The sequence below is a fragment of the Verticillium dahliae genome, genomic scaffold (genome assembly GCF_000150675.1).
Source record: "Verticillium dahliae VdLs.17 supercont1.4 genomic scaffold, whole genome shotgun sequence".
Lineage (NCBI taxonomy): Eukaryota > Fungi > Ascomycota > Sordariomycetes > Glomerellales > Plectosphaerellaceae > Verticillium > Verticillium dahliae.
In genome coordinates, this window is record NW_009276925.1 from 1372721 (window position 1) to 1386069 (window position 13349).

The 13349-nt window shown below is 57.0% G+C and overlaps 5 protein-coding genes and 1 non-coding gene across 6 annotated transcripts; 3 read left to right on the top strand and 3 right to left on the bottom strand.

The window, feature by feature from the left end:
• Positions 1 to 1444: 1444 nt before the first annotated feature.
• VDAG_02784 (uncharacterized protein) lies at positions 1445 to 1933 on the bottom strand (the record flags this gene model as incomplete). The annotated part of the gene is made up of 1 exon (XM_009653437.1): positions 1445 to 1933. One exon carries the CDS (start codon positions 1931 to 1933, stop codon positions 1445 to 1447), a length of 489 nt encoding a protein of 162 aa, XP_009651732.1.
• A 1059-nt stretch (positions 1934 to 2992) lies between these two features.
• On the top strand, positions 2993 to 3108 carry VDAG_20006. Its single transcript, XR_692055.1, has one exon. It is a non-coding gene; the product is annotated as a 5S ribosomal RNA (ribosomal RNA).
• Positions 3109 to 3792: 684 nt separating this feature from the next.
• Positions 3793 to 4500, bottom strand: VDAG_02785 (uncharacterized protein; the record flags this gene model as incomplete). The annotated part of the gene is made up of 1 exon (XM_009653438.1): positions 3793 to 4500. One exon carries the CDS (start codon positions 4498 to 4500, stop codon positions 3793 to 3795), a length of 708 nt encoding a protein of 235 aa, XP_009651733.1.
• Positions 4501 to 5441: 941 nt separating this feature from the next.
• Positions 5442 to 6344, bottom strand: VDAG_02786 (uncharacterized protein; the record flags this gene model as incomplete). Its single annotated transcript, XM_009653439.1, has 1 exon — positions 5442 to 6344. The coding sequence occupies one exon, from the start codon at positions 6342 to 6344 to the stop codon at positions 5442 to 5444; it is 903 nt and encodes a 300-aa protein (XP_009651734.1).
• Positions 6345 to 8756: 2412 nt separating this feature from the next.
• Positions 8757 to 10445, top strand: VDAG_02787 (Crr1p; the record flags this gene model as incomplete). Its single annotated transcript, XM_009653440.1, has 2 exons — positions 8757 to 9574; positions 9656 to 10445. The coding sequence occupies 2 exons, from the start codon at positions 8757 to 8759 to the stop codon at positions 10443 to 10445; spliced, it is 1608 nt and encodes a 535-aa protein (XP_009651735.1).
• A 1611-nt stretch (positions 10446 to 12056) lies between these two features.
• Positions 12057 to 13323, top strand: VDAG_02788 (uncharacterized protein; the record flags this gene model as incomplete). The annotated part of the gene is made up of 4 exons (XM_009653441.1): positions 12057 to 12354; positions 12473 to 12693; positions 12814 to 12919; positions 12989 to 13323. 4 exons carry the CDS (start codon positions 12057 to 12059, stop codon positions 13321 to 13323), a joined length of 960 nt encoding a protein of 319 aa, XP_009651736.1.
• Positions 13324 to 13349: the final 26 nt, after the last annotated feature.

Consider the following 13349-nt stretch of genomic DNA (forward strand, 5'->3'; position numbering starts at 1 on the left):
GCTTGACCCTTGTCTCGAGCAAAATACTTGACCGCTAGTGCCTTGCGTGTGGCTTGCAGATGGGTTGCTTGTCTCGCTTCCCTACGTACGTACTGCTACGTACTGTACCCAAGGTACCTAGGTAGGTACCTGGCTTGATCCATTCATTCATCCTTCCAGTGCTCTCGTCAGAGGTACGAGGGGCTCCGCTGACGTCTGTTGTCCCTGCCACGGCTTCCGCACCATGATGCTGCTGCCGCCGCGCTTCCCATGTGTCCACGACCAACCTCTTGAGCAGCTATTCTGGGAATGATGGTGGGGTGAAGCCAGTGCTGAGCTCTGGCGTCCCACAATTCTTTTTTCCTCTCTGTCCTTCTCCAGATCTACCAAAGACGAAAGATGGGCACACGGATCTTGCTCTCCGTCGCCGCCTCACCCAACGAACTAGGCCCCCTCTTCGAGAGATGGACCTTGCAGCGAATCGGCAGCACATGTCGACGCCCTTTCCGTGCAGTGCAACGGGAATCTTGCCGTACAAGCTGTTCTCGCGGACCCCTCGCCCGTTCTCCAACTCGGAGCCCTCCGAATGTGCAAGCCGCCCACCGTCATCCTTTCATTTTCAGGGTCTCGAGCACGCGTCTGATAGTCCACCGTAGCGAATGCTCCGGCCAAAGAATTGTACCCATGTACCTCCTCAGCGACTTTGATGTTCCTCGACCGTATTCCCTCCACATTGCCTCGTCATGATCATCCATCGCAGCCGCGTAGATCAATCTCTGGCTGCGAGGTGGTCACCCACCAACCGAGGCCATCGTCAATACAAAGACCATCGCTGCGTCTGTGCAATGGCACATCGCTGGTCTGTGCAATGGCACATCTCGCTCCTTGTACACTGACGTCTCTATTTGTGACGGTTCCTCCTCAGAAGGCCACCTGCGTCATCGACCATGTGGCTTGGGTGCTCCCCAAACCGCTTTCCCCAAAACGCGGTTTCCCCCCACATTACGTCCATGTTTCAACTATGCTGATCACCGTCGACACTATGATTGGGTCTCGCCTTCCTCTCATGCTGCACAGCTGGTGATTTGGGTGTGTACAAGGCCATCGGAAACTACAAGACGATGCACTACGTCGGGGCAGACATGCACCGAAGTCAATGAGACAGTCTCTCGCAGATGGATGATCGGAATGACATTGCAACTCGATGCCCAACACTCCGTAGATGGAGTTTGCCATCGACCTTGAGCTGACCTGGATGACGTCTCCCAGAGGAAGTCTACTATCACGATCCCGTCCATCATACCAGATAGCTGACTAGACCCAACCGTCACACAGTAGGTAAAGTTCCGCCAGGTCCCGACTACCTCAGTCCCTGCAGGCCCTCTCCGAAACCGTCTCAAAGCAAAAGTAAGAGAGGCTGTCTTTCACGTGTACTGACAAGACAAGCCAGGGCGCGCCGGCCCGCTCAACGGTAGAAAGGTCTCTCAACAAAGGTCCAGTCATTGTCAGCGTAGTGGCTCGTTCCCTCGGCCAGCTCGGCCGTCGACAGGTACGCGTCGTCGTACTCGTCGTCGTCCTGCTCGGAGAGGTGCGTGGCCACCTTCATGATGATGCTCATCCGGAGGCGGGGCGAGCGGAGAGCCTCCCGACGCTGCTGCCGCTCTCTGGCGGCGGCCTCGACGGCTTCCTTCTGGGCGGCGACCTCGGCCTCCTCTCTGGCCTTTTCCTCGGCCTCGGCCTCCTTCCGGGCCTTGTCCTCGGCCTCCTCTTTGGCCTTTTCCTTGGCCTCGGCCTCCTTCTGGGCCTTGTCCTCGGCCTCCTTCTTGGCTTTGATCCTGGCTTCCATGGCGAGTCGCTCGCGCTCGCGCTGCCTCTCATGCAGGATGACGAGAACTGAGGCGTAGGCGCCGCCGAGCTTCTCCTTGAGGGTCTCAATGTCTCGATAGAAAGGCATCGTTGCTATGGACGGACTCCGGCGAGAGCGGGCAAGGGGAAGGCTTTGTCGTGTTTATATGAGACGATGGTGCTTGCTTGCTAGCAGGGCAGAGTCACAGTCAGTCACTGCTGAGACTCTCCAGTTATCTCGCCGGCGGCAGGAGTTTGATATCTACCTGGAAACGTACTCACCTTTGAACGAATAGCTTCGGACGGCAGGTCAACCTCAAAGGGTATCTCTGGAAGCCTGATGAAACAGCCGATATTTCGATGAAATTTGGTCTGGCTTCAAAGCCGCTGTTCGGACGGAACCCTGCTGATTGAGTATGTGATGACTGTGATAGTAGACAACGAGATGGGTGTATTTGAGACTCTTGGGCTTTCCACGTGTTGGCGATTCTTGTGAGTCTTCAGTCACGTCAACGCCTGGGTTCTTTCTCGTGATAGTGCACTTGCAAGGCTCCGCCGGGGGCTGCGCGCGCGGAAGCCGCACTTACACGGCGCAAGGCGGGCGCGGCTTTCAGGAACGGGAAGGACGCGGGCTTTGTCGTTGATTCATGGGCACTTTTCTCGCTGCAGGGCGCTCAAAACTGAAAGACGCGGCTTGCTGAAATATCGACACGCAAAAAGGGAGTTGGGTGTCGCATGCCGCTTGACAAGACGACGAGCTTTGATGCTGCGCTGCGATGGTTTATTGTTGCGGAGGCCATGAGAACAGGTTCACAGCAAGGTCATGTATTTAATTTGAAGATCCATCGCAGAAAGGTTTACGTTTCTGGAGCCTGAGCATGTTCTGTTGCACTTGATAACTTGACTTTCTGGATAGTCATCATGGTGTTTTCGCTGGGACCCTGGGGCAGAACCTTGAGACGGATTGCCATGGCCTCCTCTAGGGGCATCTGGTAAAAACGATGAAATGAATGATGAAAGAGAAATGGCAAGCAAAGGTACTATTGTCAATAATACGGCAAAGATTCAATTTATCACGCCGAAATCGATTGCCCAGGGCTCAGATGGCACTGCTGTTAACTCGCGATGAAGAGTATCTGATGCTCAGAAACACCACCACCCAGCACATACGACCATACCTACTGGAAAATTCGGGATCCCGTCCGCTCTCCCATAGACAAGCCAGTAAGGGTTGGACTAGTAGTTGGGTGGGTGACCACCAGCGAATCCCCAATGTTGTATGTTTTTGCCTTTTTTTTTTGCATTTTCCAACCCTGGTGGTGGGACATGAAGCTATCGCGGGCCGCTGTGGGGTGTGAGGTGGAGCCGGTACGTGTGCAAGTTCGGCGGCAACCCTGTACGTGCTCATACCTCTTGGGCCCCTCAAGCTGATCCGAGTAGCCTGTAGTGGCTTGGTGCGGTCGGGCAAGTGTAGAAAGCCAGCTTGGTGCTTGTTCCCGTTACGTATTCTTGACTGAAGCAAAAGGGACGAAGATGCCATAGATAGAGTATTGTGGCTGAACCATCATTGACATTATGCTGAGTTAATCGCCATGCAATGAAGCCAGCAAGTTGGGCCTCACCTGTGCAAAATACAGCTGATCAACATACTTGCGCTACCACTAGACTTATAGGTTATGGAAGCACTGTAAGACAACAATCTCCTGAGGTCACTCCAAGGACTGAGCTTGCATGTTATATGGGCGTGTTCGTCATATGAACGAGTTCAAGTCGCGGGTGACAGGTAGAAAAATCAATGTAGACGGGCTTCGGAACGAATTTACCATCACCAAGCAGACCATATCACCACGCACCAGGAAACGCAAGGACAACACGTAATCACATTGTCAGTGGTAATAACAAAGCGCTCGGGTATTCATACAAACTAGCAAAAAAATGTACACATCAAGTCGTCACAGGATCACGAGCTCAGCTGAAGCGGCCAAGTGCCTTCCCCCTCTTCGACACCTCCTTGGCATGGTACTGCTTGACCTTGGCCCGCCTGGCATCCTCCCTCGCCTCCTCCTCGACCCGCCTGACCTCCTCGCGCGCGGCCGCGACGCTCTCCCTCGCCGCCATGAGCGCGCGGTCGGCGTCCTTCTCGGCCTGCTCGGCGCCCATGACGCGCTCGCGCGCCGACAGCACCGACGGGTCCATGTCAGCCTCGTCGTATCGGTCGCCGCGCTTCGAGAGCAGGCCGCGCTTGCCCCGTGTGCCGTGTGTCAAGACGGACCCGGAGCGCGTGGGACCCGTGTGGTAGGAGCTGCCGCCGGCGGAGGAGAGGGACGAGACGGACGTGCGAGCCGGCGAGGGCGAGCGGCCGCGGTTGCGGTGGAAGAGCCCGCCGCCGCCGCCCGTGGAGCGGCCGTTGTGGTGGTGAGGGTCTTGGGGCGGGTGCTGGACGGCGTGGTTATCGCGCACGGGCGAGGGCGAGCGGTCGCGGAGGGAGCCGAAGAGGCCGCCCTTCTTGCGAGGGGGCTCGTGAACGGCGGCGTGCTGGGGCACGGGGGCCTGGCGTGGGGGGGAAGGGTCGCGGCGGCCGGAGAAGAAGCCACGGCGGCGGGGTTCTTCGACGGGAGGAGGAGTGGGCTCCCGGGGCGGTGGGGAGGGCTCACGGCGGCCTGAGAAGAACGGCATGGCGTATGATGGATGACAGTTTCTGTAAGAGGGTCTGGAACTTGGAAGTGTGGAGTGATGTGCCCAGGTGTCAACTAGTCTTGATAGATTGAGATTGATGTATAGGAGGGTTCTTAAAGCTCGGCAAGACTGGGCGAACAGACGATATTTCTATTCCCTCTTTTCACGCATTGGGAAAGAGGATACATTCCTCCTGACAAGCCTCTACTTGGCAGACCCTGTCAATGACGCCAGGCGGCATGCCATGCCATCACGACCTGTGTTCTGTCCAGTAACTGGGCGACGTGCGCCGCGGGGGTTGGACGTCGAATACGGCAAACCTGTTTGGTGGTGATCGACAGTATAGGGGTTGTTGAGCGTGACGTCAGTGGTACAGTGCAGGGGTTCTGTGTCTACCGAGCCAATAATTGAACGTGTCGAGAAAGGACCCTGCGGAACTCCAGCCAATGCACGATGGTCATGCAGGGTCTCGTGCTGTAATGGGGGTTGAATTATGCCATCGTACATGATGGTCGGCCTGATGACGATGCTGTGAAGGGAGGAGGAACTGGTTCGTGATCGACATTCGAGACGGAGGCCACCAGGAATGGCCGAGTTCTGAGACGGCGTATGGTTGCATCGATCTCAGGGCGATTGCCTATACATCTGCACTCTATCGATGGAATGCTGCGGGGTTCCCCAGTGCTGCTGTAGAGGCTACCGATCGAATGGTGACGAGGATGATCTATTACGGGTCTTGCCCATAAACCCCCCATCTATTACTCTATCGATGGCTTCATTATGTCCGTGTCTACTTCTGCAGGCCTCGCAATGCTCTACTGCTCCGTCTATCGTCAGCAGTGTTCCTGCTGGGTATCTCATTGAACTCTCAAGCTTTCCGCTGTGTGTGTATGCGCGCGCGTGTGTATGTTCGTTTCCGTTCTGTGTGCGCTCTGGGCCACTCATTTCTCGCTCTTGGGTTCAAGAGTCTTGCTGGGCCAGGCCAGCCAGCACGCGGCAATGACGACCTTGATGAAGCCAGCAATCCACAGGACAGTGGTCGTGCCGGCGGCGCTCCTCTGAATCCAGCCGCTCACGATGCCGCCAAGGAGAAGCAGAAGGATGGCGAGGAAACGGCGGTTACGTTTGGGGTTCTCCTTGAGGGGGGCCAGGATCTTGGGGTCGGACAGCAGGTCACAGTAGACGCTCGTCAAGACACAGGTGGGCACCTCGTTGTAGCCGAGGACACGGCTCGAGACGATTTGACCGCCAAACTGCCACGCGATCAGGGCGACGGGTAGAAGTACAATGTGGCTGTGGTGAGACTGCGTGGCGGCGCCGAGGTCGTCGTTGAAGCTGGGGACGTTGCGGCGATTGTAGTCGGCGACGACGCCCGTCTGGGCCAAGATGGCAGCGATCCAAATGGCAGCGGCCTGTACGAGGAAGGACAGGGCAAGAGTGGCCTTGCGCTTGGGCTGGAAATGACGGGTGTGAGCAAAGGTGAAGCAGCCCAGGGCGAATGAGCCGATGGAGACGAGAGAGCGCAGCCAGCGATAAGGGTCGCCGTAAGGGAGACTGGCGGCACCGAGGGCCAGGAAGATGGTGTTGCCCGTCTGCATGCTCACGAAGACGTTCGAGGCGTTGACGGTGACGCTGTCGCAGAGGCCCGAGATGAAGCAGCAGGCGAAGAGGGGGAGATCTGTGTGGTTGACGTGGACGTCATCGCGAAGCCATTCGAGCCAGGTCTTGCGCGGCGGCTGCTGCTGAGCTACGTGATGAGGGAGCTCCTGCGTCGTCGCGTCGCTATCCTCTGCAGCGCCAGCACCGTGATTGGGGGCCACTTGAAGGCCGTTCTCGAGGCTCATGATTGAACGTACGTAGTATCGTTATCGTAGTCGTGTTCTCGAGGGACTAGGGGAGTAGCGCTGGTGAGGCCCTCGTGGGGTGGACTCGCGGAATTGAATCGTGGAGGCGAGAGGAAGGAGGAAAGAAGGATGAAGAGTAGGGAAAGGCCGCACGTTGGAGAGATATCACGATGCCCTTGAAAACGTCTTCAGCTTCTTTTGCCCAGGCCGGAAGTCGGCAGAGTCATCTATCAAAAGGCCCAGGCCACCAAACAAAGACCCGGGTCCCTAGCCAAAGCCAAAAAGCAGTGAAAGAGGGAAAAGAGTGATTCAGCTTACGCAATGGCGATTTCACCATCAGCGAGACCCGTGGTTGGCGGTTTGGAAGGGCCCCAAGCGTTCTAGCCTCCCAGGAGGGGCGTGCCGCGATCGGATCAAGGATCAAGAAAAAGCGTGGGGGTGCTATCGCCAGCTGGACGAGGAGCTCATGAAGATGCCAATCCAAGTTCACGATCCCGTGCCACTGCGAGCTGCCATGTCGTCTGAATAGGATGTCCCTGTGCTTTCAGAGTAGTCCAGCGCTTGCGAGAGCCATTATGCTGTTGGGGCCCAGCCGCACTGCCCTCTGGAGCCTGCGCGTGAGGGTGGAGAAGCTGTCGATAGAGGGAGAGAGATGCAAAAGTAGGCGGAGGGAGTGAGGAAAGGTGGAGACGAGCAGAGATTGGGGGGGGGATCCTTATGTCAGCACCGCCAGTGATTCACAGGCTTTGTGAGGCAAGACCACTGGGTGCAGCCACTGCCGCTGCCACTGCCACTGCCGCTGCCTGCCGTACTTGTGCTCGCCCTGGTGCCCGCTGCTATTGTGAGCACCGTTATTTCCCAGTCCTGACATATCATCAGGCAGGAGCACTCTCACAACGAGGGAGGCGCTGTCGGCACGTTAGGTCCTTCCACGGTAGCTCCCAACACTCTTTGGCGGCATGTCCTATGTACCTAAGGTATCTTACCAGGTACGGTGGGTAAGGTAGGTAAGGTCGGTGGTAGATACCAAATGAGAGCACTCAGGCCCCAACGCTCCCCAATTGAGGCCAAGTCGTTTCGGCATCACCTCTCGAACAACGGCTTTCTTCTGCAACCTCCTGCCCAGGTGATCATCAACGAACTAGCTGGCTGTTGTTTTCCTCACGAACGTCCACTCGGATTGCTCAAGTTGTGAGCTTTGACGAATGACGCCCACCGTCTGAACTTTTGAGGCCAGCGTCCTCTTGTAATCTCAGTTCAGACTATCCCCAGTGGCTTCCTTTTGCCAGTGTTTCAACCCACCTCCGAGTGCACGGTATCGGTGGGTGCTGGCGGCGACCAAATACCTGCTTTGACCTGTGGCAGAGCTCGAAGCCCTCGTCCAAGCACAGCTCATGATGAGAAACCTTCTCCTCCAGGCCACTCGTCCATTGTCCCCATCGGCCGGAAATCTCCATTTGCCGCGAGATTGAACGTCTCTCTTGCCCCAGACATGACATGACGTCCCTCTGCCGAACTGGCCACTCGCGCCAACGAGGCCAAGCTTCCGACATGGGAAGCACCGCCTTCGAGATTCCCGCCATTCTCTTTTGTCTTGTCCCTGGCCACGGCATTTCGCCGGTGGCAAGCTGTCCAATCCTCGTCCGCTGACCAGTTCTCGACCCCTTCTCCCTGCCTTGGCTCTCCCCCGGTCGCCCCCCTCATCGTCAGGGGGTCCTGGATGGACTGAACACGCTGGTTTGGTTTCTGCGAACGGCCTCTAGTCCAAAACCAGCATGGTGCGGGAACACTCCATTGCGGGCTGATGCAGGTCCCAAGAGACGGCGTGGATTGGCGACATTGGCGAACATTGGCAACCCCTGAAATGACCCTCTGGCTTGTCCTTTTCCCTCAATCGCTTGGAAAACGACACCGTCCACCGTCCCGTCTTTGCGAGTCCACCCCATGTCCCCGGCTGCTACTTGCTCGAATCGCCACACAGAGGGAGAGACAGGGTCTTGCTGAGCGAAAACAGCGCCAGAGCTATAGCACACACTCTTTAATAGCCCACGACACCTCGGACCCCGCTGACAGCCTGACGCCTCCTCACGTTGACCACGCAGCGTCTCCTCCCACATTCCTTCACTGGCATTCCTGCGCCTCTTCCACTGACAGCGTCGAGCCATCGTCGTCATTCTTCGCAATTCCCACGCGATCACGACCGACGCACCTTCAACCTCGACGTTCTCGGTGCTTGACGTATCGATCCGACCTTTCACGATCACTCTGCTGGGTCAGAGCTGTATCTCACACACTCATTTCACTACCAGGCCAACGCGCCGACGCCAGTCCCGACGACTACAACTACACCTTCTCTTCGTTGGTCAGCGACATTCAACGACGATTCCATTGTTCAATTTGCCAGTCGCAACCATGTGGTCCTCACTTGCCACGCCAGCCTTTGTGCTGCTGGCGACGCTCTCCCAAAATGCCCTCGCGCAGGTCACCTCCGATTGCAACCCCATCAACAAAACTGACTGCGCCCCGAACCCGGCCTTGGGCATGGCGCATACATTCAACTTCAACTCGACCCCCTCGAAGGACCTCTGGGAAACCCATGTTGGCCCCATCTCCTTCTCTGACAAGGATGGTGCTGCTTTCACCATCACGAAGCAGGGCGATTCGCCTACTCTTCGATCCCACTTCTACTTCTTCGGTGGCCGTACCGAGATCATCCTTAAGGCGGCTGCCGGCAAGGGCATTATCAGCTCTGTCATGTGGCTCAGCGATACCCTGGATGAGGTCGATTGGGAATTCGTTGGCGTCAATAGCACTACAGCCCTGAGTAATTATTTTGGCAAAGGAAAAGAAATCTTCACCGAAGGCAAAGATCACCCTGTCGCTGGCGCACCCGTCTGGGATGGTTTCCACAACTACACCACCACTTGGACTGAGGATCGCCTCGAGTGGTTCATCGATGGCCAGTCTGTCCGTGTCCTTAACAGAGCTGACGCTCTCGAGGGCGGTAATCTCTTCCCCCAGACGCCCATGCGCCTCTACCTCGGCATCTGGGCTGGAGGCGACCCAAGACTACCCAAGGGCACTCGGGATTGGGCTGGCGGTGACACCGAGTACGACAAGGGTCCCTTCACCATGCATGTTCAGAAAGCGCATGTTCAGGACTACAGCACCGGCAAGGAGTACGTCTATGGTGACAAGTCTGGTTCTTGGCAGAGCATCCAAGTCGTCGAGTGAGTTTGCACCTTGTTCCACATACTTTTGATCGACGTCTCTCCATTGCCAAGGAAGCATTATTGACCCAACTTTCACAGGGGCAACTCGACCGTCAAGGAAACACTCCTAGCAACTCCCGACAAATCAATCGGCGAAAAGTTCGACGAGCTTCCTCAGGGCGCCAAGATTGCCGTCTACGCCGGAGGCGCTGGTGTGGCCGCCATACTCGTGTTTGCGTTGATTTTCTACATTATTCGACAGCGCCGTCGCGGAGCTCGGGAGTCTGCCGACGCAGCCAAGAGGGCCGAGGCCGAGCGTGTCGAGCTGGACGGCTACAAAAAGAGTGGCATCAATCCCGACGGCTTCTCTGGGCCCACGGGCATGGAATACAACGCCCGCTCCATCGGCAAGGACGGCAACTTCCGCGAGGAGAGCTACGAAATGCCCGTCACGGCGGCCAGCCCTCTTCACAGCAGTGGTCTGCCCGAGAAGGGATGGGACTCGACTTCGTACGGCGGCGCTGCGGGTGCGGGAGCAGCAGCCGGCGCTGCCGTGGATTCTGCGGCCGCGATGCGTTCTCCTACCGCTCCTCTGCTTGGTCACAACGACCACCAGATGAGCCCTCGCATGCATAGCCCGGCGCCTTACAGTGATTCCACATCACCACACGGCCAGCAGTTCCGCTCTCCCCTGAGGACCCCGAGTCCCGGCATGCCGCCACAGGGACCGCTCCCCATGTCGCCGAACCGAAGCGTATCTACGCCTCAGCAGTTTGGCAATCAGCGAATGGGCAGTCCGGCGCCGCCCCAGCCAAACCGCAGTTTCAGCAGCAACCAGTATGGTGACGGTACAGACCAGTCGTACTGGAACAACACCGGCTACAGGTAGCGGTGTGTCGAAAAATTACTCTTGTGACGACTATTTTTTTTTGTGTTGCTTTTGCTGGATGTTGATGCGCGTGGAATAGACACCATCTTCTGGAGTTTTGTCTGGCGCGGTCCACTATTTATTTCTGAAACTTCCCATGACTGGAAGGTCTTGAGGATGGTCTTTCTTGCCAGTCCCCATTCGGACCGCGTAGCGAGATACCTGTTGAAGTTGAACTTCGTTCTGCTGGATGATATGTACCAGAGATGAATGGCATCGTTTTGATGGAATTGAACCTGATCGACTTAGTTTCGGACGTGCTAGCCACGGCTCTCCGTTCATGTCTCATTGTTGGAGTTTACCTCCAATTCTTGGTCACTTGTCTTATTCACAACGTTGTGTTGTCGGCTAGGGCCACTCCCGACCATGACTTCCTGAGGCTTGTCGAGCATCTTCCCTCCACAGCCGCACAGCAGCCCTGCCGAGCCCGTCGTCCAACAAGCCTACAAACATTAGTGGATGCCAGCCAATTAGGAAATATGCTTCTCCGGTTGCCACCATGTCTGTCTCCCGCGGGCCGGCTCTTAAGGCTGAGTGGCGTGCGCTGTGGCCCAAACTCAAAGCACCTGGGGTAAGATGAAGGAGTGGCTTCGATACTTTGACCCGACGAGCTATTCCATGAACTCAATCCTGACTGTAAATTGGGTCTTCTTCTGATTGGGTCCTTCGTGGCTGCTAGGCTATCATTGAGGCTTGCGAAATAGCAGGGGCGAAATTGAAGGACCTGACAAGTGAATGATCCTGTGGTGTCTATCGTGGCCGACATCTTTGTCAGACTCACAAAGCGTCTGCTAGGGTATCTGGCCCGAAATGAGTGGCGAGATGCAATCAGAAGCCTTGCTTCCTCTTTCGACGTCGGAAGGAGGGGGTGGCTGGCGTGGCGAAATCGTGAGAATGCGATCAAGTTGCCGTGCAGCAGCCCGGGGCGGATATAGTTCGATACAGCATTGGAAGGCTTTCTTAATCCGTTTCATCGCATAGATGTTGCAGTATGGACCAAAATATACATGACACTGTCAACAATTCACCAAGCGAGTATGGACCTTGAGCCGCGTCTGGGTCTGTAAGACGTTGTGAGGGAGGATGGAGCGGACGATCAGATCCCTACATCTGACAGGTGTCTTAGCATGATATCTGGCATGTCTCACTCCGTCAAAGAGTCGAAGTCTCTGCTGCGTGTACAGACTGGTGGTTGAGCCCGGCTTGTAAATACTGCTAGTCGTCCCGTGCGCTGGCTGAGAATAGGCAATGTTTGGTGATCCACTGTCACTCAAGAACCCCCCGCCAATGTCAACAGAGGCTTCATATCGCGCCTACGATGTAGTAGAAAGACCTCTACTGCATCAAGCCCGCCAGCCATGTCCTTCCAAGATGAAGCCACAGGAGTAAGCCCGAAGCTTCACGATCACAACAAACAGGGCCAGAGGTTGTATAAAGCACGCCATCCATGACCGGTTTCTTGCTCCCATCTCGTCTTCTCCTCATCACGCTCGCTCCAATTCTCTTCTCAGACCCATTCCCTCTGCCTCCTTTGACTCTTTTTTTTTCCTGTTGTCCAGGCACGCAGACAAGATGCAGCTGACTTCTGTCCTCCTCGCCGCCGTGGCGGCCATGACCGTCTCGGCAGCCCCGAGCACCACTTCGCCCAACTCGGTCGAGGCGGCCCTCGGCGGCCACCACGCCCCCCGCTGCCACGGAAACATGGAGTACGACCCCTGGAAGAAGCAGTGCAAGTGCGATCGCGACGAGTACTACGATGTCGAGGCCAAGCAGTGCCGCCACAAGGAGGTCAAGACGTTCAAGTACAAGAAGTGCCGCGCCGACGAGAAGCTGTACTGCGCTCGTGACGAGGGCACCTACGTCGAGTACAGTGAGTTCCCCTTCCTTCTTTAGAGTTCGTCTTCGCTCCCGGCGAAGGCTCCAGACCACCGTATACACCCCTTCTGTTTTCGCATTGGGCTGGAGACTGACACGACGGGGCACCCCAGACCGCAAGAACCCCGCCTGCTGGCAGGAGCGCTCCAACAAGCTCTTCTGCGCCAAAAGGTCGCGCGTCAAGGAGACCTTCAAGTCCGAGACTCAGCGCGAGTACGAGATTGCGCACTACTCGGCCGCCCAGCGCCAGGAAACCGAGATCAAGCGCAAGGCGTGCCACGCGCCCCGCTACTTCAGCCACCACCGCAACTCGTGCGAGTGCCCCCACAAGAAGGTGAGTTTCCGCCCTGCCGCGGCCCCTGGCACGTCTCTCGCGGACGGCCATCGCAGCTTGGCGGGGGGGGGGGGGGCGTCATCCGTGACTCAGAGGATGTTTTGGACTGACCGTTGACAGGTCTGGGATGGCAAGGACTGCGGATTCCCCAAGATCCCCGAGCCCACGTGCAGGCGCGGACAGAAGGCCTATTGTGCCAAGAGCGCCTACCGCGTCACTCAGTACAGTAAGCCGACCTCGCGCCCCCTGCTTCCCTCCCTGTTCGGTTTGGCCGGTGACTAAGGAGTCTCTCAAGGCGTCAAGGAGGAGCTCTGCCAGGACAATGGCAAGAACTACGTCTTCTGCTGCGGCGAGGATGTCGAGGAGAAGAAGCAGAACAAGGTCGGCAAGAAGGTCAAGACCCAGAAGAAGAAGCCCGCCAAGAAGCCCGAGGAGAAGGAGGAGGAAGAAGATGAGGAGGAGGAGGATGACGAAGATAACGAGACCGACAGTGAGGATGACGAGGAAGAGGAGAAGAAGCCCAAGAAGGGTCCCAAGAAGGGCCCCAAGAAGGGTCCTAAGAAGGGCCCCAAGGGCCCCAAGCTCAACCACAAGAAGTTCGCCAAGTGCGCTGGCCTCATCTGGGAGTAAAGTCGTCGCGACGACGCCGGCCCACC